Raw genomic sequence first — 22,663 nt, 5'->3', positions numbered from 1 at the left:
TTTTGTTCTGCTCTAGCCTGACTTACATAAATAGAGTTATTTTACAATTGGATTGCTCCTCCAACAATATCATCTAAAGCAGGGCTACAGCTTAGACTATTGATTCCAGTGTAATTAGAAGGGTGAGGCTCTGTTTAGGATTCACTGCCAGTCACCAGTAAGAATCCAAGGAGTATTTAGACATGTCTATTTCAGATCACAAATAAGCCATGCCCAAATTTTCTGCATACCCCTGCTAAGCAGACGTTGCCCCCACCCCTCACCTTCATAACTTCATTATAAAGGAAAGGAAATAAAGCAGTTTTATTGCTAGAACTCTCTTGTGCAGTGCCAAACCAAAGCTCATCTACTCAGAAATAGCTGCTGAGTTGAATAATACTTACTCCTTCAGTATGTACTGAGGAGCTGTGTGTCTTGCATGCAGAAGGTTCTAGGTTCAGTCCCCAGCATCTCCAGTTAAAATGGATCAGGCAGTAGGTGATGTGAAAGACCTGAAAGGCCTGAGATCCTGGAGAGCCCCTGCCAATTTGAGTAGAATATACTGACCTTGATGGATCAATGGTCTGATCCAGCATAAAGAAACTTCATGTATGCTTAGGATTGCATCATTAAAGAGTGGCAGATCAGGGAAATATTTTGAATGGTATCATGGATACAAAAAGTTCATATCTTATACATCTCATCAGGACATTATTATACGACTAACTTTTTTATTAGTGACAGAAGTCATATAATGAAAAAACAGGTTTCCTACCTGTAACTGATGATCTTTGAGTGGTCATCTGTGCAGTCACACTGATGGGATATAGGCGCCTGCGCCGATCACGATTGGTATTCTTGAAAGCTGCGGATTTCCGCGCCCCAGGCCCAGTGCGCATGCGCAGAAGCCCCACCGCGCATGCCCACTGGGACCGGAGCGGACATCCCGCCAGTTCCTTCTGACCGCTGCGTAAGCCCTTCCAGATGGACCGGCAGCGGAGGGGAAGGAGGGCGGGTAGTGTGACTGCACAGATGACCACTCGAAGATCATCAGTTACAGGTAGGAAACCTGTTTATCTTCTTCGTGGTCTCTGTGCATCACACTGATGGGAGACTAGCAAGCCAAATTCATACCTGGAGGAGGGTGCGACGGTCCATCAGCAGGGAAGCTCCTGAAGAACAGCACGACCCACTGACGAACGTCTGCGCCACTTAAGGTCCAGCGCATAATGTCTTACAAAGGTATGTGGCGAGGACCAAGTGGCAGCTTCACAAATGTCTCTTAGTGGCACGCCCTTCATGAAGGCCGCAGAAGTAGCCATGGCTCTAGTTGAGTGGGCTCTAATGGGCCCCGGCAAGGGCCTCTTGTTTAGAAGATAACAGTTTTATAGTCTCTGTAATCCACTCAGAGAGTCGCTGAGGGGAGACTCTAACGCCCTGTGAAGCTGGAGCATATGAAATAAAAAGTCTGGGGTCCTTGCGACCCGGTCCTACCCGATGTAGGTAGAACGAGAGTGCTCTCTTTACATCCAGGGCGTGAAGCCTTCGTTCCATTTCTGTACTAGGATCGGGGAAATACACCGGTAAGTATATTTCCGAGTTCAGATGGAACGAGGAGATGACCTTCGGGAGGAAAGTGACATCTGGACGGAGCCAAACTCCCTCGGAGCTAAATCTCAGGTATGGGTCATCACAGCGTAGCGCTGCCAGTTCCCCTACTCTCCGAGCTGAGGTGATGGCAACCAGGAAGGCTGTCTTCCATGATAGTAACTGAAGGGAGCAGGTCGCCATGGGTTCAAAGGGCTTGCCCGCTAAGGCTTGCAGAACAACCGGTAGACCCCACGAGGGAGCCGGGTGTCGTGTTGATGGATAAAGCCTCATGAGGCCTCTTAGGAACCTTTTAGTGTTAGGGTGTGTGAAAACTGAGCAACCGTCCAGTTGTTCATGGTTAGCTGAGATGGCTGCTAAGTATACCTTTATTGATGATACCGCTAAGCCCTTATCCAGTAGGGAAAGCAGAAAGTCCAAAATTATTGGGAGGCCCGCTGTCTTGGGTTCCATCGCGGCCTCCGAGGCAAATTGGGCGAACCTCGACCATTTATATTCATACGACTTCCTAGTGGATGGTTTTCTACTGTTAAGGATAACATGTAGCGCTCTTGCCGATAAGTCTCTCACACCAGCCTCCATGCCGTTAGTTTCAGGTGAGGCACATCGTGGTGGATCACCTGCCCTTGATGTGACAGTAGAAGGTCTGGAGCCACTGGGAACTGATGGAAGGTCCCATGTGACAATCTTAGAACTGGGGAGAACCATTGCTGTCTGGGCCACCAGGGGGTGATGAGGATCCCTCTGGGGCGTTCTTTGTAAATCTTGTGGACCACTCTGGTGATCAGTGGGATCGGTGGGAACAGGTACACGTGTCTGTGTGACCATGGCAGTAGCAGACCATCCCCCAATGACAGGGGATCTACCCCTCCTCTGCAACAGAATTCCCTGCATTTCGAACTGCTGCGGGTGGCGAAGACATCCACCTCTGGTGCGCCCCACTTCTGGAACACCGGTTGGAGAAACTCCCAATTGAGCTCCCACTCGTGGAGCGAAGCCCCCCCTCGGCTCAGATAGTCCGCGCAGGCATTCAGGGTGCCTGGGAGGTGGGTGGCTATTAGAGTTGTGTCCATCTCCTGGCAGATTTCCCACACTCTCAGTGCTAACAGACATAACTTTCTTGACACCGTGCCCCCCCTGTCTGTTTATGTAGGCTAGTGCAGTGATGTTGTCCGTCAGGATCGCTACTGTCCTTCCCGCAATCAATAGACGGAAGGAGTGTATGGCGTGATGGATCGCCAATAACTCCAGAAAGTTTATGTGGTACTGCAGGTGGAATTGAGGCCACCGACCTCCCACACACAGGCCTTCGAGATGCGCTCCCCAACCCCACAGGGACGCATCCGACGTGATGGACAGGGTCGGGGTTTGTCTGTGGAACGGGGCTCCGATGAGGAGATTCTCTTTCTCTTGCCACCAGTTCAGGGAAGACAGGACCGATTGTGGCACGGTCAGCCTGTGAGACGGAAGGTCCGATTGGCATCTGAATGTTTTGAGAAACCACAGTTGCAGTAACCTCATGTGGAATCTGGCGAACGGTAAGACCGCTGTGGTGGATGCCATCAAGCCCAAAAGACGCTGGATCTGTAGCGCTGTGACTGTCTGATCGTGTAGGAAGGTTTTCACTAGGGAAATAATGTCCCCTGCTCTCTGAGCTGGTAGGAAAGCCTTGCAGGCTCTTGAGTCCAGGATGGCTCCTATGAACTGTACCCTCTGTGAGGGTTGGAGCGAGGATTTCTTTTCGTTGACTTGTAGTCCCAGATCCCCTAGAAGGGCCAGGGTGGTGCCTATGTGCTGTAGTAGGAGAGATCTCGATTCTGCTACCAGAAGCCAATCGTCTATATATGGGAACACTGTGATTCCCTGAAGACGTAGATGTGCTGCTACTACCACCATGGTCTTTGTAAAGACTCTCGGAGCCGTGGAGAGGCCAAATGGTAGTGGAATGAAGAAGTTTGGGCCCCGTAGGTCCATGATGGGGCGAAGACCTCCGTCTCTCTTGGGAATCGTGAAATAATGGGAGTAGAATCCTTGTCCCTCCAGGTTTGTTGGAACTGGTTCTATTGCATTTTTTTGGAGGAGTGAGTGCACCTCCTCTTGGAGTGTGGGAGATGTTGCAGTGTGGACGACTGTGGGAACCACAGGGCTTTGTTGGAACTCTATCTGATAACCCAGCTGGATTATTGATAGAACCCATTTGTCCGTGGTGATTTTGGCCCATGCCTGGAAATGGTGAAAAAGCCTGGTGTGGTCCGAAAAAGAAGGGGGGGAGGAGCAGGGGGAAAGGCAGTCAAAGTCCCTGCTTAGGTTGCCTGTTTCCCTTCTGTCTGGAAGATTGGGAAGAGGCAGGAGAGTATTTTGACTTGGAGTTATATGGAGGTTTGGAGAACGATGTTGTACTCCTTGGCTTCCATTGCTGCTCAGTGGTTTGTTTGGTAAACAGCTTCTTATTCCAGGGTTTGTTCCAGGGCCTCCTGCTCTGGGATCTGGAGGAGACGGGTACTCCTAAATTTCGAGATGTTCAGATACTCTTATCCATTTCCTGTAACACTGAGTCCATGTTGGAACTAAAAAAGCCATTACCATCAAAGAGAAGGTCTTCAACATATGACTGTGTATCTGGTTGTAGAGCGGTCGATCTTAACCAGGAGTGACGTCTCAGTGTGATAGCCGAGGTGATTGTTTTGTCGCCTGAGTGCTTGGCTGAGTTGAGTTGTTGTTTTGCAAGAGTCATGCCTTCCTTTTGGATCTTTTTGATGGCGTTCTTAGCCTGGTCAGGAAGGCCCGGCAAAATAGTTGAGAGCTGGTCCCATAGGGAGTACTGATACCTCCCCATACAGGCTGCGTAATTTGCTACCTTGACTCCTAGGGTCCAGCTAGGAGTCAATGTCCAGCTTCTTTCCCTCTTTATCTGGGGGAGAAGCATGTGTCTACATTGCCTTAGATGATGAGGCTACTACAACTGAATTCGGTTTGGGGTGGTTAAACAAAAATTCAGCCGTAGATTCCTGGACGCGGTACATATGGTCCAGTCTGCGCGAGGATATGGGGGTTGACGCTGGTTTGTCCCAGGATGCTTTGGCTGTATGCAGCATGACCGTTGTCAATGGCAGTGCGATGACAGTAGAGGTGTCCATTTGGACAATATCAAAGACGTTGTCTGTAACCACAGGTTGAGGTTGTACTGTCGGTAACGACAAGGTCTGGGCCATCCGTTTTACAAGATCCCCATAGGACTTAAGGTCCTCCGATGGGGAAATGGGCTGGTCCTCAACTACCTTGTGGGAAGGCGATGGGTCTTCCGGAGATCAGGAGATCTCATGCTCTTCCTGGGTTGAGCCCACCTCCGATCTAGGGGAACCTTCCACCGATTCGGAGTGTTCCGACATGAGTTTCGGGGTTTCTGGGGCCTTCAAGGGCTCCGGAATAGCCCGTTCTGCGCCTCGGGAGCGAGGGGAGATCTTATGCTCACGTGGGGGTACGGTATCCGGCAATTTCGATACCGATGCTGACGCACTACGCTTTGGGGGTCGATAAGATGTTCTCGACCGGCATGAAGCTTCCGAATGCTGGTCCCATTCCGGTTGTCTTGGTGGAAACCAGGGAAACATGGAGGGCATCGAGTACGATCCGTACAGATACTGCCACTGACGCTGATCCCAGGGTATCGGTAGCAGTGGCTGTCTCTGGTTAGGAGATCGGTCTTTGCGCGGGGACCTCTCCTCGTCCGACTCTCGCGATCGGCGTCGACGGCGAGGGCTCTTTGTTGGGTCTCCAAGTACACTCCTAGAGCGATCGCGCCTGGGGCTTCTGGATCGATGCCGAGGCGTGGGCGAGCGTCCCCTGGACGGGCTGCGGAAGCGGTCTCGGCGAGGGGTGGCCGATCGATCTCGAACAGGGGGGGTCCGGGATCGAAGGGTTTCCTCTACAGTGTGAATGTCGGGTGGGCTATCTTCTGTTCCCGACCGTTGAGTCAGCTCCAGATCCCGATCTGAATCTGATGATATGGCGATCTGGGTCGACATGGAAGCCAGCATCGGAGGGCTTAGTCGGCGGCGAGGCAAAGCAAAAAGCTTTAGCGGTGGTACCGTCGCTGTCGATTCCAATGGCGAGGCGGGAGAGGTAGAAACTCCAGGCCGATGTTTGGACTTGTCTGCCTTCTTCTTCCTCTTCGCTTCCGGTTGTGCTCCCTTCTCCTCCCTTGGCCTTTTTGCAGGAGTAGAGGAGGCCGACTTAGATGCCGAGCCCGATTTCGTGGGGTGATCAGCGTCGGTGGGAGTTCTGTCGGTATCAACCGACTCCGTCGTCGGCAGCTTGTGACTCGCTGTCGGTTTTTTCTTGGGCGACAACGCGCGCTCCATTAGCGCAGCTGCTAGGCGGGCTGCCCGGTTCTTTTTGGTCTGCCGCGAAAACTTTGCACAATGTGCGCACGTGTCTGTTCTATGGGACTCGCCCAAGCAGAGGAGGCAAAGCGCGTGTCCGTCCAGAGGGGCGATTTTGCTCCCGCACTTTGTACACCTCCTGAAAAATCCCCAACGCCTTTCCATGCGAGGGAAAAAGAAAAACGGAGGGGGGGGGGAGAGGGGAAAAACGCGGGAAAGGGGAAAAACTATCGGAGAAAAAATATATTAGACGAGCCTTTCCGCCTTCCCTCTCGCCCAAAAATAGAACAAAAATAGTATAGAGTCCTTTTTCGCAACTAACAAGAATGGTATCTACCGACCATAGTGAATGATCGACTGATCCAAGTGGCGGTCAGAAGAGAACTGGCGGGATGTCCGCTCCGGTCCCAGTGGGCATGCGCGGTGGGGCTTCTGCGCATGCGCACTGGGCCTGGGGTGCGGAAATCCGCAGCTTTCAAGAATACCGATCGTGATCGGCGCAGGCGCCTATATCCCATCAGTGTGATGCACAGAGACCACGAAGAAGATATATAACTTACTTTACAGGTATCCGGGACACAGACTCCCGCATTCGGCGTGTTAAGGCAGGTAGAGTAGGGACACCACTGTCACCAACATTTGAGTGTGGAAACAACCTGAGATCAAAAGCAATGTTGCTGAGTAAACACAATTAAAGCAAAGTTTTACGACATCCAAATTAAACCTTAATTTTATGTTCTAACCAGTGCAATCCAAATGACTGAATTATCGTAGCTGATAAGTAAAAGTCAATTATATCACAGAACAGCTTGACCCTATTTTGGAATGTAAACTCTGGATGGGATTGCTCTTAAGAATCCCTGCAAATGAGCACAATGTATAAGGCCACATTCAAAACTTCTTTTGGTATCCATAAATTGTGCTCTAAAAGTATATTAATTTGAAACGCTGCACTATACTGAATGCAAGTACACAAGGAAAACAAGGAAACCTAACATACACAAAACACAGCAGGCTAAGAATGGATGCACAGTAACATGCAACACCAACCTCCCTCCAACAGAAAGTTATGCCAATGACAAAAAACTAAGTACACAAATAACCCTAAAACACCAACTTGGGGCAACGGTCACAACGGAACATATGAAAATTGCCTTATAGTGTTATTAAACCACTGGTCCATCAAGGGCATAACCCCTCCCTAAAAAATAAAGAACATTCTGTAATGCCTGAGGCAATGCAGGGTAATACAGCAGAACAACAATGCTGAAATCCTGGGCAAGTCTTGAACTTCAGAACAATTGCTTTGAGATTCATGGACTGTTAAGCAGGAAGCTGCTAATCTAGTACTCAACGGAGGGGCTGTGGCTCAGTGGGAGATCATCTGTTTGATATTTGGAAGGTCCCAGCTTCAATCTCCAGCATCACTAGTTAAAAAGATCAGGCTCTAGGTGATGTGAAAGCCCTCTAGCTGAAGCCTTGGAGAGCTACTGCCATCTTAATGTGTATTCACTCCTCAGCAATATATAATACGTTATTTTTACTGTTGCTCCTCATTCTGTGAGGGGGGAGGGGAGAATTGAAACTAAGAAACACATACCGTATTTTTCGCTCCATAAGACGCACCATGTTGGATCAGGCCAATGGCCCATCCAGTCCAACACACAGGCTCTCATGTGTTCATGCATACCTCACGGGATTGTTGAGCATCTGACAGCAGTGAAATTTAGCCCCGCGAGTTACCATACGTCTGTTAGGTCAATTTAGGGTTGCCAAGTCCAATTCAAGAAATATCTGGGGACTTTGGGGGCGGAGCCAGGAGGCATCAGGGGTGGAACCAAGATCAAGGCTGTGACAAGCATACGTAATTGAACTCCAAAGGGAGTTCTGGCCATCACATTTAAAGGCCATCACCTTTTCAATTCCTTCCTTCCATAGGAAATAATGAAGGATAGGGGCACCTTCTTTTGGGGTTCATAGAACTGGACCCCCTGGTCCAATCTTTTTGAAACTTGGGGAGTATTTTGGGGAGAGGCACTAGATGCTATACTGAAAATTTGGTGCCTCTAACTCAAAGAACAGCCCCCCCCCAGAGCCCCAGATACCTGTGGATCAATTCTCCATGATTTTATGGGAATAAACCTCCACAGGGAATAATAGAGTTCCCAGCAGACATTTCCCTCCCCTTTCCCCGCTTTCTGACGACCCTGAAGCTGGGGGAGGGCCTCCAAACCGGGGGATCCCCTGCCCCCACCTGGGGATTGGCAACCCTAGGTCTGCCATTTCCCAGTGACCTGGGAGGGATTTTAGATCCTAACACCAGCCTGCGAGGGGCAATTGTCTCTGCCTGCACTACTCAATGAAAACAGAGGTCTAGTTTCAGAACACACTTTACAAGCCTCTGTTCATTTATCCCCCAAACTCTGCTAGGAGACTATCCCGTATTTTCTGTTTTAGCAAAACAGGGAAGCTCAGGCAACTCACCAAAAAGAACTTTTTGTGAAATGTGGTTCACAAAAGTCCCTGTCACAATAATAGGGGGCAGGGCCGCTCCGAACGTTGGGCTCGTCTGAGGAGGGGAGAGGAGAGGGAAAAAAGCCCACAGAGACCCCACCGGCGTTTCCCGCTCATGCTCTGCCAGGCTCCAATTGGCCGAGGCCTCCGCCCACGCCCCCCTCCTCCTACCTCGCTGTTCAGCTCAGCTTCAACTGCTCCCTCAGCAGTTTTTTCTTTTTTACCTACGGTACCTCCCCACCCACCCCCCCTCCAACACGTTACCCATTTATTTTTCATCCCTGGCTTACTCTTTTTTGCCCCCTTCCCGACTCTATTTGCAAAATGCATTCCTCCTTGGAATAACCCCAAAGGGAGAAGCAAAGGAAGGGGGGGGGAGAGAAAACCACCCCCGCTTGTGCTGCTGGCATCGCTTGGCGGCACCATTCACACTTCACACGCAGCATCCTCATCCCTCCCCTCCCTCCTTTCTGGGTCCAGCAAGCCAGGGGCCGAAAGATTCCCAGACGGTTTCGCCTCCCTTTGGCAACTGTCTGGGGGAGAGAGAGACGGGGGGATCTTTTGCAGTTTGGAGGAAGAAGCTTCTTGCATGCATGCTCCAGGCTCGGCAGTGGCGTTGTGTGCACTTTGGAAGGGAGGGGGGTGGGAAATGGCAGCGCCGCTGCATTGATTGAGCGGCTCAAGCATACGGATGCCGCTATCGCGGCTGCAGCGCTCCGCCGTTAACAACTGAGACGCAAACAAGCACCCCCAGTCATGGCAGCGAGCCCGCCTGAAGGGAACCCCATCTCTATCCAGGGGGCATACCAACGCAAGCTAAGTCCCACAAGGAGAGAGCAAGAGCAGGGACAGCGATGGGGCAACGAGTCTAGCTTCTCCCCTGCCCAACCCCTAACGCGTAGCCATTCCCTGCCCACTCTGCAGGACCGGTGGGGAGGGATGGAAGCCAAGGAGGGAGCAGAGGAGCAGGAGCAAGAGCCATCAGAGGCTGATGGACTGCTTCGGCGGGCCACCGCGCGGGCCCCCTTCAATGTACAGACGTGGGACCAGCGCCTAAGAGACCGGCTCAAAGTCAACTACCAGCCCCCCCCCAACGACGGGGACCCCCCTCGCTCCCAACGAGCCCCACTGCCATAAGCCTTATAAAGGCTCATTTGGCGGCATCTCCCGCCAGGAGAATGGCATCTGCACCAAACAAACTCCAATCGGGAGCAGAGGCGCTGAGACAGTAGAGGGAGCCGGCGAAGCTCGCCGGGGGGGGTACCCCACATGATAATCCACAGCCCCAAAGGGGCACATGAGTCAACCCTATTCAAACAACAACTAGCGGCCCCCCCGTCGGGGAAGCGGCAAAGAGACCCCTCCCCCCACCTTCCGCAGACTGAGCAGCATCGAAGCCAGGTCAGGCCCCGACCCCAAAACCTCCCGGAGGGAGCAGGAGACCTGGGGGAAGGCCAGGCTCGGCATCATCACAGAGACAGCGATCTACCTCAGGGACTTCTGGGGGAGGGCAGCCAAGGAGGAGCAGGCCCAACAGACGGCGACGCACAAAGAACAAGTGCGAAGCGGGGGGAAAGCGGCTGGCAACCGGGCGGTCCTCCGGCGGGGCGCCCCTGGAAAGGAGCAGCCAAAAGAGGTGACGAGCCTAGCAGGCACAATAGAGACCATGCGGGACCCCCACAGCCTCGCTGCTGAAGACGACAGCGAGGGCTCAGAGGCAGCGTGACCAGGAGTCGAGGGGGGGGGAGTGCAGCCCAGGCATCTGCCCCCGCTGGGAGCCAAGGCCCAGCGCCACATTGGAGGGGAGGGCGGTCGACGGCGACCCCTGGAGGATCCCTGGGGCAGTGCCGCGACGATCCATTTGGGTTGCCAAGGTAGCGGCTGGAGATCTCCCACTTTTGTACCCAATCTCCAAGCAAGAGGCATTTGCAGTATTCGCTCCATAAGACGCACACACTTCCCCCCCCACACACATTGTTTGCTCATTACATTTCCAATTTAAAGATGCTGTTATGTTGTCAGGGGTTCTGACCCCTTCGCAACTTAAATAATGTGTGGGGATACAATTCATCAGCCCATTCTGATGGCTGTTTTCTCACTTTAATTGTTTAAAAAGTTCATTTTCAGCATAACTAGGCAGTTACTGAGAATATAGAACATCCCTGCCTTGTCTTCTGGTCACTCTATGTCACTGCCTTACTAGCAGATCTGGGCTAGAAGAAAAATGGCAGATGCATCGATGCAAGGTAGGGATTCAGCAGGTTTGGCTCTCCTTACCTGCATACCCTGTTTTCTGTTAAAATCTTCTATAGTAGACTCCTAAAGATCAATCATCAGCTTACTGTTGTGCACCAACAAAGGTCAATTGGGTGCCTCACTTTTGGCATGGCAGAGGTCTGCTCATCCACAGCATGTAAGTGCTCATTTTCAACAACTGTGCCCACATTCTGGAACAGCAACCAATGGCCTAAACAGGTTACTGTGACCAAAAATTACTACATGCCATTAATAAACAGAAGAAATTTAATCTAACAGGTGTGTCTATAAAAAGCTTCATATCCAGCTGTAAGCCCAACCAAGCTTTTGTGCTGGTTTGAAAGAACTTCTGGAGACCTATGGGTCCCTTTGTAAAGGAGAATGAGATTGAGTCTTGACGGACTTTGATAAATCCCAAGCCTGAAGAAATCTTCATATGAAACAGGAAGTTGAAGTTAATAAACCTGTCGCAACTTTTTTCTGGGATTTGAAGATGATTTTCTACTGTGAAGTTGTATATGAAGCTTTTTATATTATGTAATACTGATTGACATACCTGTTAGATTACATTTCTTCTATTGTTTGTTAATGGCACTTAGTATTTTTTGATCGCAGTAGCCTGTTCAGGTCATTGGTTGCTCATCCTTTACATGATTGCTCTTTGGCATCTCCCTCCCCGCCCCATACTCTGGAACAGCCTGCAAAATATGGTACAGAAAGCTTCCACTCTGTCTCTTCCAAAAAATACACAAAGCTGAATTACTTTAACGCAGGGGTCCCCAACACCCAGGCCGCGGCCCACTACAGGGCCATGGCCTGTTAGCAACCGGGCCACCACTCCCTGTCCGCTGCACCACCCCCCCCCACTTGCCCATCACGGCGCCGCTTTGCTCCCTCCCCCGTGCACAACGAGGCACCAGGCCCGCCCCTTCCCCTCCCTTCCCCAGCACCAAGTTCCACTCCTCGAGCAGAGGAGTGAGAAGGCTTGGAGTCAGCCCTACCTACTTTGGCAGGAACCGGGCTGATTGTAAGTTGTTTGAAGAGAAGGCTGGAGGAGGAGTTTCACCGCCTCCCTCACTTCTGGAAGGGGGGGGGAGAAGCCTCCTTCAACACACTGCTGAAACAGCTTAGAATCAGCCCGGGCCCTGCCGAAGTGGGTAGGGCTAACTCCTCCAAGCCTCCTCGCTCCTCTGCTTGTGAGGGAGGGGGGCAAAACACAGTGCAGTGCTGAGGAACGGAGGGTAGGGGGCGGACTAGGGTTGCCAATCCCCAGGTAGGGGCAGGGGATTCCTTGGAGTCTCTACCCCGTTTAAGGGTCATAAGAAAGCAGGAGGGAGGGAGGGAAATGTCTGCTGGAAACTCTTATTATTCCTTATGGAGACTTATTCCCATAGGAAAAAATAGAGAATTGATCTGCAGGTATCTGGGGCTCTGGAGGGGCTTTGAGGTAGAGGCACCAAAATTTCGGCATAGCATCCAGTACCTCTCCCCAAAATACCCCCCAAGTTTCAAAATGATTGGACCATGAGCCACAAAAGAAGATGCCCCTATCCTTCATTATTTCCTATGGAAGGAAGGCATTTAAAAACATGTGCAGTCCCTTTAAATGTGACGGCTAGAACTCCCTTTGGAGTTCAATTATGCTTGTCACACCCTTGCTCCTGCCTCCAACCCCGAAGTCACCAGGTAATTCTTGAATTGGACTTGGCAACCTTAGGGTGGGCCGTGGCAACAGCAGTGGCGGCAAAAGCAGTCCCTGGTGCCAAAAAGGTTGGAAACCACTGCTTTAAAGCACCACTGGTGGAAGTAATGAATGCCTCTGATTGGCAGCTGGTGATGATATCTCAGCTGCAAACACTGCAGTTTTAACTTGATTTATGTGTTTCAGCTTTGTTTTTAGTTATATATATTTATACTTTGTAAGCTGCCTTGGGCATTGTGGAGAGGAGGGATTTAAGTAAAGCAGATATTTACAAGCTCACATTAACAATGGCAACATGGTATAAATTGGATAGCAACAAAGGCTGCTCAGTTTGCTCTCTTTATACACTATTCCAGCTTTTGCATACTATATGAGTACAATTTACTTCACACTGTAATAACTAATTTTGTCCTTTAGTTAAGAAGCTCTTACAGGAGTTGCCGAATATTACTCCAGTCCACACACATAGTTGGAACTTTAGTGCTGCAGTGTTCATGGAATTTATAGCCACATGTCTGACACCGGAATCCATTTAGTAAGAACTTCTGGCAGATGTCACAAAACGCAAGTTTCAGAAACGTCTTCCGTGCCTAGAAAACAAATTTAACAGTTTTATTGCAATCTCTGTGACAATTCTGTGTAGAGTTGCTCCAAGTTTATCTGTAAGTGTGAGAGAGGTAAAATGAGACTAAACTTTGGTAAACATTTGTTTTAAGTTGCACGGTAACGCTTTACATTCACAAGAGAATTCACACTGAACTATTTAAACTGTCTTTTACAGATCAGGATGTCAATAATACTGAAATTGTAATATGCTATTGTCAGAAAATCTTATGGACACCTAACATTCAGTTTTATAAATGAGCACAACTCCAGTAATGCATTGTTTTTAAAATATGAGTTTAGATAACTTCGCATTCCAGCACAACCTGTTTTCTAACTGATCAGAGAGCTAAATTTATAGCCCAAATACCAGAGATCAATCACATACACAGAACTCCCTATAACTACCATGGACCAGAGCATGTATTGGACAGACGAACACACTACACTCTATTGACCTCTGCTATCACTTTGCATGCTGCAAAATCTGTAGGAGTTTACTGGCATTTTAGAGACCGATGTCATTTATTTCAGCAAGAGTTCATTAATCAGAGCTCACTTCATCAGATGCATGAAGTATACATTTGTTAAGTAGATACTTCTAAATCCATAGCTTTTTAGTATAAATGTATCTGCCTAATAGACATATATGTCCATGGATCTGATTAAGTGAGCTCTCACAAAAGCTTATGCTGGAATAAACTCCAACACAGGAGTCAGGGGGACTGCCCTATAATGGCTTTCCTCCTTTCTTTATTGTTGGGGACAGAGGCATTTAGTGAGATGGCCTCCCAATGGTACCCACTTGAATGTGGGGTGCCGCAAGGTACAATCCTCTCACTAATGTTGTTTAACATCTATATGCACTCCCTCACCTGATTGGCATGGAGATATGGGCTGGGTTGCCATCAGTATGCTGATGATACCCAGCTGTATCTGTTGATGGATGGCCACCTGGACTCCATCTCAGAAAATCTGGGCAAGGCATCAGAAGCCATGTCTGGGTGGTTACAACAGAGTTGGTTGAGACTGAATCCATCAAGGACCAAAGTCTTGTGCCCAGGGTGGATTTGATTTAAACCAGTTTTCTACATAAAGACTTTCTTTTACAGCCTGCTGCTATTATAGGTTTTCTCCTCCAGGGAAAGAATAATGTGATAAACCTCGGATTATACTCACAAAAGATCCAAAGTCTTATGGAGTATTCTGCTCAAAAAGTTTCACTTTCATTTTTACTGCTTGCCCCTCCCTCCTCACATAAGTTTCTTCTTGTGCAGATCTATTCCACTCCAAGCAATCTTTTTCTATTAATTGAACTTTTTGAGACTTAGCACTTAAGGGGCTGATTCTGTGTACACACGTTTGTAAAACAATGAGATTAAGGTCTTTTTCTCAGCTCTGTTCATTTTATAACATTTTTGCTGTGTAGAAGAGGCATGTGATTTCTGCAGACACAAATTACAGTTCTGAGAACTGCAAAACCACGCATCTGTGTTCTGTGATAATATCTTGTAGACAGGGAAACTGCCCAGTAATCTTACAGAAATCTCTGGAAGAGCATGACATTGTGAATGGATTAATAAAATTTATTACCAAAAAATTTAAACACTGCATGAATATACAGCCTTATGCTTCAGAATTAAATACTAATCCTTATTTCATGATGGAATAACCTTTGGATGATAACATATTTTTCTCAAAAAGCATTTTATTTAAAAAATCCGATTTAAATTTAAAAAATCCATTTTTTTATTTTTTTTAAAAAAAAATATTGATTTTTATCTACCCTGCCTGTGCCTGAGCAGGGGTAAGTTCAGGGGTGCCATTGACAGGGCACTGTTGGTGCCTTAGCTGAGGGTTAAGAGCTTAGGGGTGATCCTGGAATCCTTGCTTTCTATGGAGGCCCAGACACTACCATTGCCAGATCTGCCTTTTATCATCTTTGGCAGAAGATCTCCGCCCAGGACCTGGCTACAGTGACCCACGCAATGGTCACTTCCAGGTTAGATTACTGTAACTCACTCTATGTGGGCTTACCCTTGAACCTGACCTGGAAATTCCAGCTGGTGCAAAACATGGCAGCTCGCCTGCTGACTGCAATGCCTGTGTGGGTGCATATTTAGCCGGTACTCTGCCAGTTGCACTGGCTACCAATTGAATACCGGATCTGCTTCAAGGTGCTTTAAAGCCCTGAGAGGTCTGGAACCAAGGCATAATCCCTCTTCATATACCCTCTAGAGAGCACTGCACTCTGCTGATCAACACCTACTGGATATCCCTGGTCCAAAGAATGTCCACTTAGCCCAACCAGGGCTAAGTGCACAGACATTTTCTGTCTTGGCCCTCAACTGGTGGAACATGCTCCCATCTGAGATCAGGGCCTTGCAGAACTTACTGCAGTTCTGCAGGGCCTATAAAACGGAGCTGTTCCACCAGGCTTTTGGTTGAGGTGCTGAACACTAATTATCTAGCCTCCCTGCATAGAAACTGCCCAGAACATCCATCCATGTGGAGTCCCAATATGACATGAGCTGGTGTGACTCCCATTACCACCTGTCCAGCATATGTGGGGATTCCAAACTGTTATATCTATTTCACCATCTTTTAATTGTTTAGCTGTTTTATTTATTTTAATGATTATGTATTAACTGGTTTTTAATGACTATGATGTTACCCACTCTGAGCCCATTTGGGGACAGGCGGGATACAAATTTAATAAATGAATAAATTCCATTAGTCCCAAAGGTGCCAATAGACTGCTGTTCAATTTTGCTGTAACAGAGCTACCCATCTTCAATTATCACTCTGTATAGAAAAACAGTTCTCAGATTAAAATGGGCTGTAGCTTAAATTGATTTACTGCAACGCTAATGACCTTCTTTGGCGTCCCCAAACTATGAGCACTTTATTTTATTGCAAAAGTTATAAAATCTTTAAATGAAATTGCTGTGCTCCCTGTCACCATGTGGGGCACAACCAGGCACTGTCTTGCACTCCCTTTTACTGTTTTCACCACAACCTCAGTAAAATCCAACCCCTCTCTCTTGTGGGTCACCCAACACCAATGCCACAGGGCTGTATCACAGCAGCATGCCATGTAGCCAAGGGAAGGGGTAAGGACTGGTGCAGAGTCTCTCTAATTAAACAACTATTTCTACTGCACAAGACTCAGGGTACTATAAAAACAGGTCCAAGTGCACTGAGCAAAATAAACAACTAATTAGGTACTTAATACATGGTGTTTCTTAGTTGCATAGACTCTCCCCCATGCATCTGCAACCATCTTTAGCATCATTCCCCTTGCCCCTTCTCCTTTATGGCAAACCACACAGGACAGACAGCATTCCTAACAAATGCTACAATCAGTGACAAACAACCCCAAAGTAACAGCTTCCCTTTTCAGACCCCTGCCCCACCTGTGCTCCAGGGCCCTTAATCTGGGTGTTAGGTCCTGGGCTCAAGCCTGTGAGAACCTAGACCATCCAATCGAGAAGTGTTAACAAAGGCTAGTATGTTTCCTGCTATTTAGATGGAAAGGAGGCTCTCTATCTGGAGGAGAATACTTTCCCCAGTCACAGAGACACCAGTGTTTCCTTCCATCACCCTGCCACAGTAGTACTTGTCCCCCTGTAAAAAACGGTTCACACATGTTTGCTTATCATTTAGGGGCATCCTGCATGTGTGAATGAGTCATCAGAGATCAACTGTTGTAAAAAAACCCTCCCTACTATGTTAAATTATACTTCTCAATGAAACCCACTTTCACATCCAACTGCAAGTCGAGTATTATAGTAAGAGAGGGTATCAGTGAGGAGACTAATTATATTTTATAATCTGTACAGGAAAACAAAGATACTTTATTAAATTAAAAACATATGTTAAAATAGTATCAAGCAATGCATTGGTTACAATTAACCAAGAATATATTGTTGAATTAGATATACAATCATACAATTGAAGCTGCAATTAAAATCAAAACTCATTTGGAAAAACTGAAACATTTTTAACTTTGGTCTACAAACATTTGGATTCTTAGTGCCATAAGAACTTTGAGCACTAAAAGGGGGAAATGTCTAAAAGGGGAGAGCCAGTTTGGTGTAATGGTTAAGTCTGCGGACTCTTGTGTGGGAGAACCGGGTTTGATTCCCCACTCCTCCACTTGCACCTGCTAGCATGGCCTTGGGTCAGCCATAGCTCTGGCAGAGGTTGTCCTTGAAAGGGCAGCTGCTGTGAGAGCCCTCTCCAGCCCCACCCACCTCACAGGGTGTCTGTTGTGGGGGAGGAAGGTAAGGGAGATTGTGAGCCACTCTGAGACTCTTTGGAGTGGAGGGCGGGATATAAATCCAATATCTTCTTAAGAGATTCTCACTGAATACTACTACACCAGTAGTCCACACACAGAAGTGTAATTAAGAATAGCAACATACAAAGTTGTGTGTTGTGAGTGGAACGTGATCAAGGAAGTCCACTTGCAGCTCTTCTCCAATCAAGGATGCAGCATCTGTACCCCAATCCAATCGTGACTTTTTACTGGAAGATGAAAACACTCTTAATATACTGAAGTTATCAGTACTATTCAAGTTCTGATTCAGTCTATTGATTTAATAGAACTACCTTTAACATGTGGCCACATACATCATTGCATTCTAAAGCAATGGGTACCGTAAATATCAGACAACTGACTGAAAACAATTATATGGAACCTGTACAAAAGACTTCAACCCTGAAGTTACTTGGAAATAGCATGGACTTGAGTGCACAGATGAAAACCAACCAGATTGTAGCCAACACAATATACAACAGAAGCCTTCAGAGGAACAAAGTCAGTAAATTACATTCACTCTCAACTGTTAAATAGCAATTTGGTATTAAAACCAGCACACCCACTCCTATAAAAGGGATACTAACACCCAAATGAAAGCCATATCTGGCTGCGACAAGCTTCAAACATATAACCTAAACTTGAATAAAAAGAAGAATCAACATGTTTATCAAATGGAGAAAAATTTAGTTTCAGTATAGAATTGCTAACACCAAACTTTACAGAGAACACTGGAGGGGAGGGTTGCCAGTTTTCCTTAGACTCCTCCCTTACTTTATTGGGGCCCAGGGGTCCAATCTCCCAGAAACAGCATTTTGGGTGTATTTAGGTTTGCAACAGAAGGAAGAAAGTCAAGGACCAAACATTTTCCATGAGTTCCAGGCTGTTGACAATCAGCAAAACAAGTTTTACTTGATACAACACAAATTAAGCACATGTCAATGTAAGTTTAAAATATGCTTAATTCTATCTCCATTAGAATCTGTGAGATATAGAAGTGCTAAACTCTGAGTTATGACTTTGTACTAAGCATTAATTCTACTTAATATTAACATGGCAATGAAAGGTAGAAAGAAAAGCAGAAGAGAAATGGGAGGTAGCTTTTTCCATTAGTTTTGCTGACCCAGCTTAAGTTCTAATTCTTACCCTTTTTGTTCATTAAGCAGTCTAAAAACAGCACAGCACTCTGGCTGCAGACCTCTAACTTTGAGTGCTTTCATAAGACAGTCATGTAAGGTCATTCCATTACGTACATTAACCTGTTGAGTAAAACACATGTAGTTTTTAATAATGTAAAGAGCAAAGTGTGGAACAAGTAGTGCAATTTTTTTGTCAGACTAAGTGAATATACCCAAACACTTTTTCCAACAGACTACAGGTTCTTAAGATAACCTGATAACTTAGAACTCCCACAACAAAATACCACTGCTGGATCAAACTAACTCCCTCTAACACATCCTGTTTCCCATTATGGCTAACTAGATGCCCCTACAAAGTCCACAAGCTGGGCAAGGGGCCAAAGTCTACTCTACTGTAGTACCCAGCAACTGATATTGAGCAATGTGCTGTCTCTGAACATAGAGAAACCATTTAAGTGTTCATTCTTGCTAATGCAAAAGTGACCAGTCCTTGTTATGGTTATGAAAGAAGGACAATGGAACCTCCTATAACCATGAATGGACCATGGATTCTGTGTGCCTGTGGATTTCCCTAGGCATGTAGGGAAAATCTTTTGTTAATTTATAATTTTTTAAAATAATCTACAGCCGATGAAGCCTGAATATGGTCCAGGAGGCCTGGAATGTAAAGAGAAGCTAGGAGTCGGTGAAAGGGGAGAGAGAGAGAAAGTTAATTAGCCTGCCCAAACACAATCCTGGAGGGAGAGATTTGTGGGTGAGAAGTGTTTCCAACTTGCTCTAAGGACCCCAGTTTATACTGGTTAATACCCATAATGGATCTATCCATCATAAATTTGGACAATCCCTTTTTAAAAGCTGTCTAAACTAAGGATTGTGTTGACTTGTATAGCATAGGCTAGCCCAATCTCATCAGATCTCATAAACTAATCAGGGTCAGCCCTGGCCAGAATTTGGATGGAAGACCTCCAAGGAATATAAGAGTAATGAAGCAGGCAATGGCAAACCACCTCTGAATGTCTTTTGCCTTGAAAACCCAATGGGGTCACCATAAATCAGTTGTGACTTGACAGCACTTTCCACCACCAAATTAAGGCTCATCATTACATGATATGACAGTAATTTCCTTGATGCAATTATGTGTAAATCTTTACACGCTTTATATTTATTATTTTCTCTTCTGTGAATCTACTGCCAATGAACTCCACTGGGTGCTCCCATGTTCTAGGATTCTGGGACATGGATAAAGAAATCGTTATTCACACAATGCAGAGTTTATAAACCTTTAGCACATCCTGTTGTAGCTGCCTTTTTTCAAAACTAAGAAGCTCCAAACTGTTTAGGAATTTGTCTTTGAAAAGGTACTGAATCCCCATTGGTAATTTTAGTTGCCCTTAAAATACCTTTTCCAGCTCTGTAACATCTGTTTTTTAATGGGCCAGACAGAACTGTGCACGGTATTCCAAATGCAGCTTCAGATCAATACAAGAACACTAATTCAGATTCATTTATTTTCAGTGCTTTCCTAATATTCACCAATAAAGAGTTTGCCTTTTTTTCTGTTACTGCACGCTGAATCAACATTTGCATGGAGTGATCATCACCTACAGTGACTACAAAAATCTCCTTATTTACTTCATTTATACCTTGCCTTTCTTTTCTTCCTGGTAAGTCACACTCAGCATATGTGAATGTTTTTGCTGCAATGTATTTAACACCTACTTAAATCTTGTTTGCTATGCTGTTGTTCAATAGTCCTTTGGAGATTCCTTCTGGAGCTCTTCACTATCCTCTTTGGTTTTCAGCATCCTGAATAGTCTGGTCATCTGAAAACTTGACTATTCTGCTCTGCTCCTCCCATACCATATCATTTATGAACAAATTAAGTTGCATCACTCCTAATACAGATCAATGGTTATTCTCTATTACTTCCCTCTATTGCGAGATGTGTCCAGCTATTCCTGCCTTCTGGGTCCTGTTGTTTAACCAGTTTCTAATCCCTCAAGGTATCCGTCTCTTTTCCTATGACTGCTAAAGTTACTGAGGTGCTTTTGGCAGGAGACTCATCATAACAGACTTTTCCAAAGTCCCAGTACATGTCAATTAACCACCTTTACCGTCATACTGGTCAACATTCTAAAGAACTCCGACTACTTGACAAGGCAGGACTTCTTTCCAAAAGCAATGCTGATTCTCTCTCAGCAAGACTTGTTCTTCTTACATGCATTGTGTACTGGAACTTCCCTGCCTTCTTACTGGCACTCCCTGTCTTCTCTGCTCCTGAAGAGCAGAGAACTCTAGGACCAATGCTGGGTACAACTGAGAGGTCAATGAAAGAGAAGACTGGCAAAACCCACCATCAGTTAACCTAACATGCTATAATATGTGCTAAGCAAGTTTTAAAAATTGTATAGTATCTCTAAAACTTTGTAAACCTTTGGGGAGAATTATACCACTCTTGAGTCAGAAGCAAAAAAAATGTGCATTTTCTGACCAACACTACTTTAATATTCACAAATAATTCATCAGCAGAGGCCCATTTATAAAACAGAGAATCACACATTCAGTAAAAGTGACACTAGCCTTATTGCTCTTCGCAAAGTTATACATGTGTACACTTGGTCAACAAGTTTAATAAAACATCACTTTTTCTTGTCTTGAAGACTCTACATTTCATCCCAAATACCCTACTGGTGAAAAGGAATGCTAATGAATCAGGGGGACAGAAACAGCCAATCTTTCATCTTGCTCAAAATAAAAAACAGACTCACCACTGTGCGTTGCTTGTTAGGCAAGAAAACACGAATAGTATTGCTTGTTTTGGAGGAATCTGAAAGTTTTCCATCATCAGATGCTCTGCGTTGATAACCAAATTGCTGGACAATGGTAGGTGAAATACAGTTGGATCCATTAAAGACAGAATCCTTTAAGCCAATTCCATCACTAAGAGCCCTCAAAGCTCCCTGAATTTGCTCCATTGAAACAGTTTATGAAACCTGTTTTAAAAAGAGAGAAAAGTTATACAAATATACTGAAACCAAGTCTTTTAAAGAACAAATCTAAAACAGCTTTTGCTCGTTCTGCATAAAGATGTGAGCCAATGAATTGTAACATGCAGGCAATTAGACCCAATCACCCACAAGTGTACCAAGCTCATGGAAGAGATGACACACTTTACTCAAGCCAAATATAAAGAAAAAAAAAACCACTCCTGACAAAGGAAAGATAGGAACAATATGGGGCCTTCAGTGGAAAGGAGAATCATACAAAATTATTCCCCTAGGGAGGGGAGGGCACTGTTCTGCTGATTTCTCTTTCCCACTGTTAAGGACAGCTGATCAAGGGAGTGGGGTTGTAGTGGAAACCAAGGTGCCTTCCCATAAACACGTTATTCAAATAGATCCAAGTAGTCAGCCATGTTGGTCTGAAGTAGTAGAACAAAATAGGAGTCAAGTTGCACCTTTAATACCTTAAAAGGAAGGTATATCTTCTGAGATATACCTTCCTTTTGACCCAGGCTTAATACAATATAGTCATTAACAGACATTCTCACATTTTGACATATTACTGCTTTATTGCTTTTGTATGCTCATGCTACTTAGATCAAAGATTTGCTCAATTTGTTAATTTTACTATTCTGTCACTGAATCCTAAATTTGTACCATTTTGCATTATAAACCACTCCCTACCAGATAATTTTACTACACTGTCATTGGATCTTAAATTTGTACCAGTTTGCATTCTGAGCCACTGACTACCAGTTATGTGTGCTTTGCTCACTGTACCAGATTCCTCGTCTGAAGAAGTGTGTTTAGAGAGCACACGAAAGTTTACGTTCTGAATGAAATTAAGTTGGTCTTAAAGGTGCAACTTGACTCCTATTTTGTTCTACATGTTATTCAAAGTTGGTGACCCAGCCCAAGTAAGAAAGCTTCGTTACAACAGCATTGCTTAGTTTGCTTCTAAAAGTAAAGGTAGTTCCCTATGCAAGCACCAGTCATTTCTGACTCTGGGGTGACGTTTCATCACAACGTTTTCACGGCAGACTTTTTACAAGGTGTTTGCCATTGCCTTCCCCAGTCATCTGCGCTTCCCACCCAACAAACTGGGTACTCATTTTACCAACCTCGAGAAGGATGGAAAGCAGAGTTTGCTTCTGTAG

General features: G+C 46.2%; 1 protein-coding gene across 6 annotated transcripts in view; it reads right to left on the bottom strand.

Moving 5' to 3' along the window:
- RAF1 (Raf-1 proto-oncogene, serine/threonine kinase) overlaps positions 1-21,700 on the bottom strand; it is a 50,382-nt gene extending 28,682 nt beyond the window's left edge. For 2 of the 6 annotated variants that reach the window (XM_060239855.1, XM_060239858.1), the window contains exons 1-5: positions 21,273-21,700; positions 18,512-18,624; positions 17,472-17,574; positions 12,874-13,031; positions 6,530-6,646 (exon numbers count right to left, since the gene is read on the bottom strand). In XM_060239855.1, the coding sequence (XP_060095838.1) occupies positions 6,530-6,646; positions 12,874-13,031; positions 17,472-17,574; positions 18,512-18,624; positions 21,273-21,479 (698 nt within the window). In that variant the 5' untranslated portion in view covers positions 21,480-21,700. The remainder of the gene's footprint in view (positions 1-6,529; positions 6,647-12,873; positions 13,032-17,471; positions 17,575-18,511; positions 18,625-21,272) is intronic. The other 4 variants (XM_060239856.1, XM_060239859.1, XM_060239860.1 and 1 more) reach the window with 2 other exon arrangements.
- Positions 21,701-22,663: the final 963 nt, after the last annotated feature.

This window comes from Heteronotia binoei, chromosome 5, assembly GCF_032191835.1.
Source record: "Heteronotia binoei isolate CCM8104 ecotype False Entrance Well chromosome 5, APGP_CSIRO_Hbin_v1, whole genome shotgun sequence".
NCBI lineage: Eukaryota > Metazoa > Chordata > Lepidosauria > Squamata > Gekkonidae > Heteronotia > Heteronotia binoei.
This window is presented reverse-complemented; position numbering and strand designations above follow the sequence as displayed.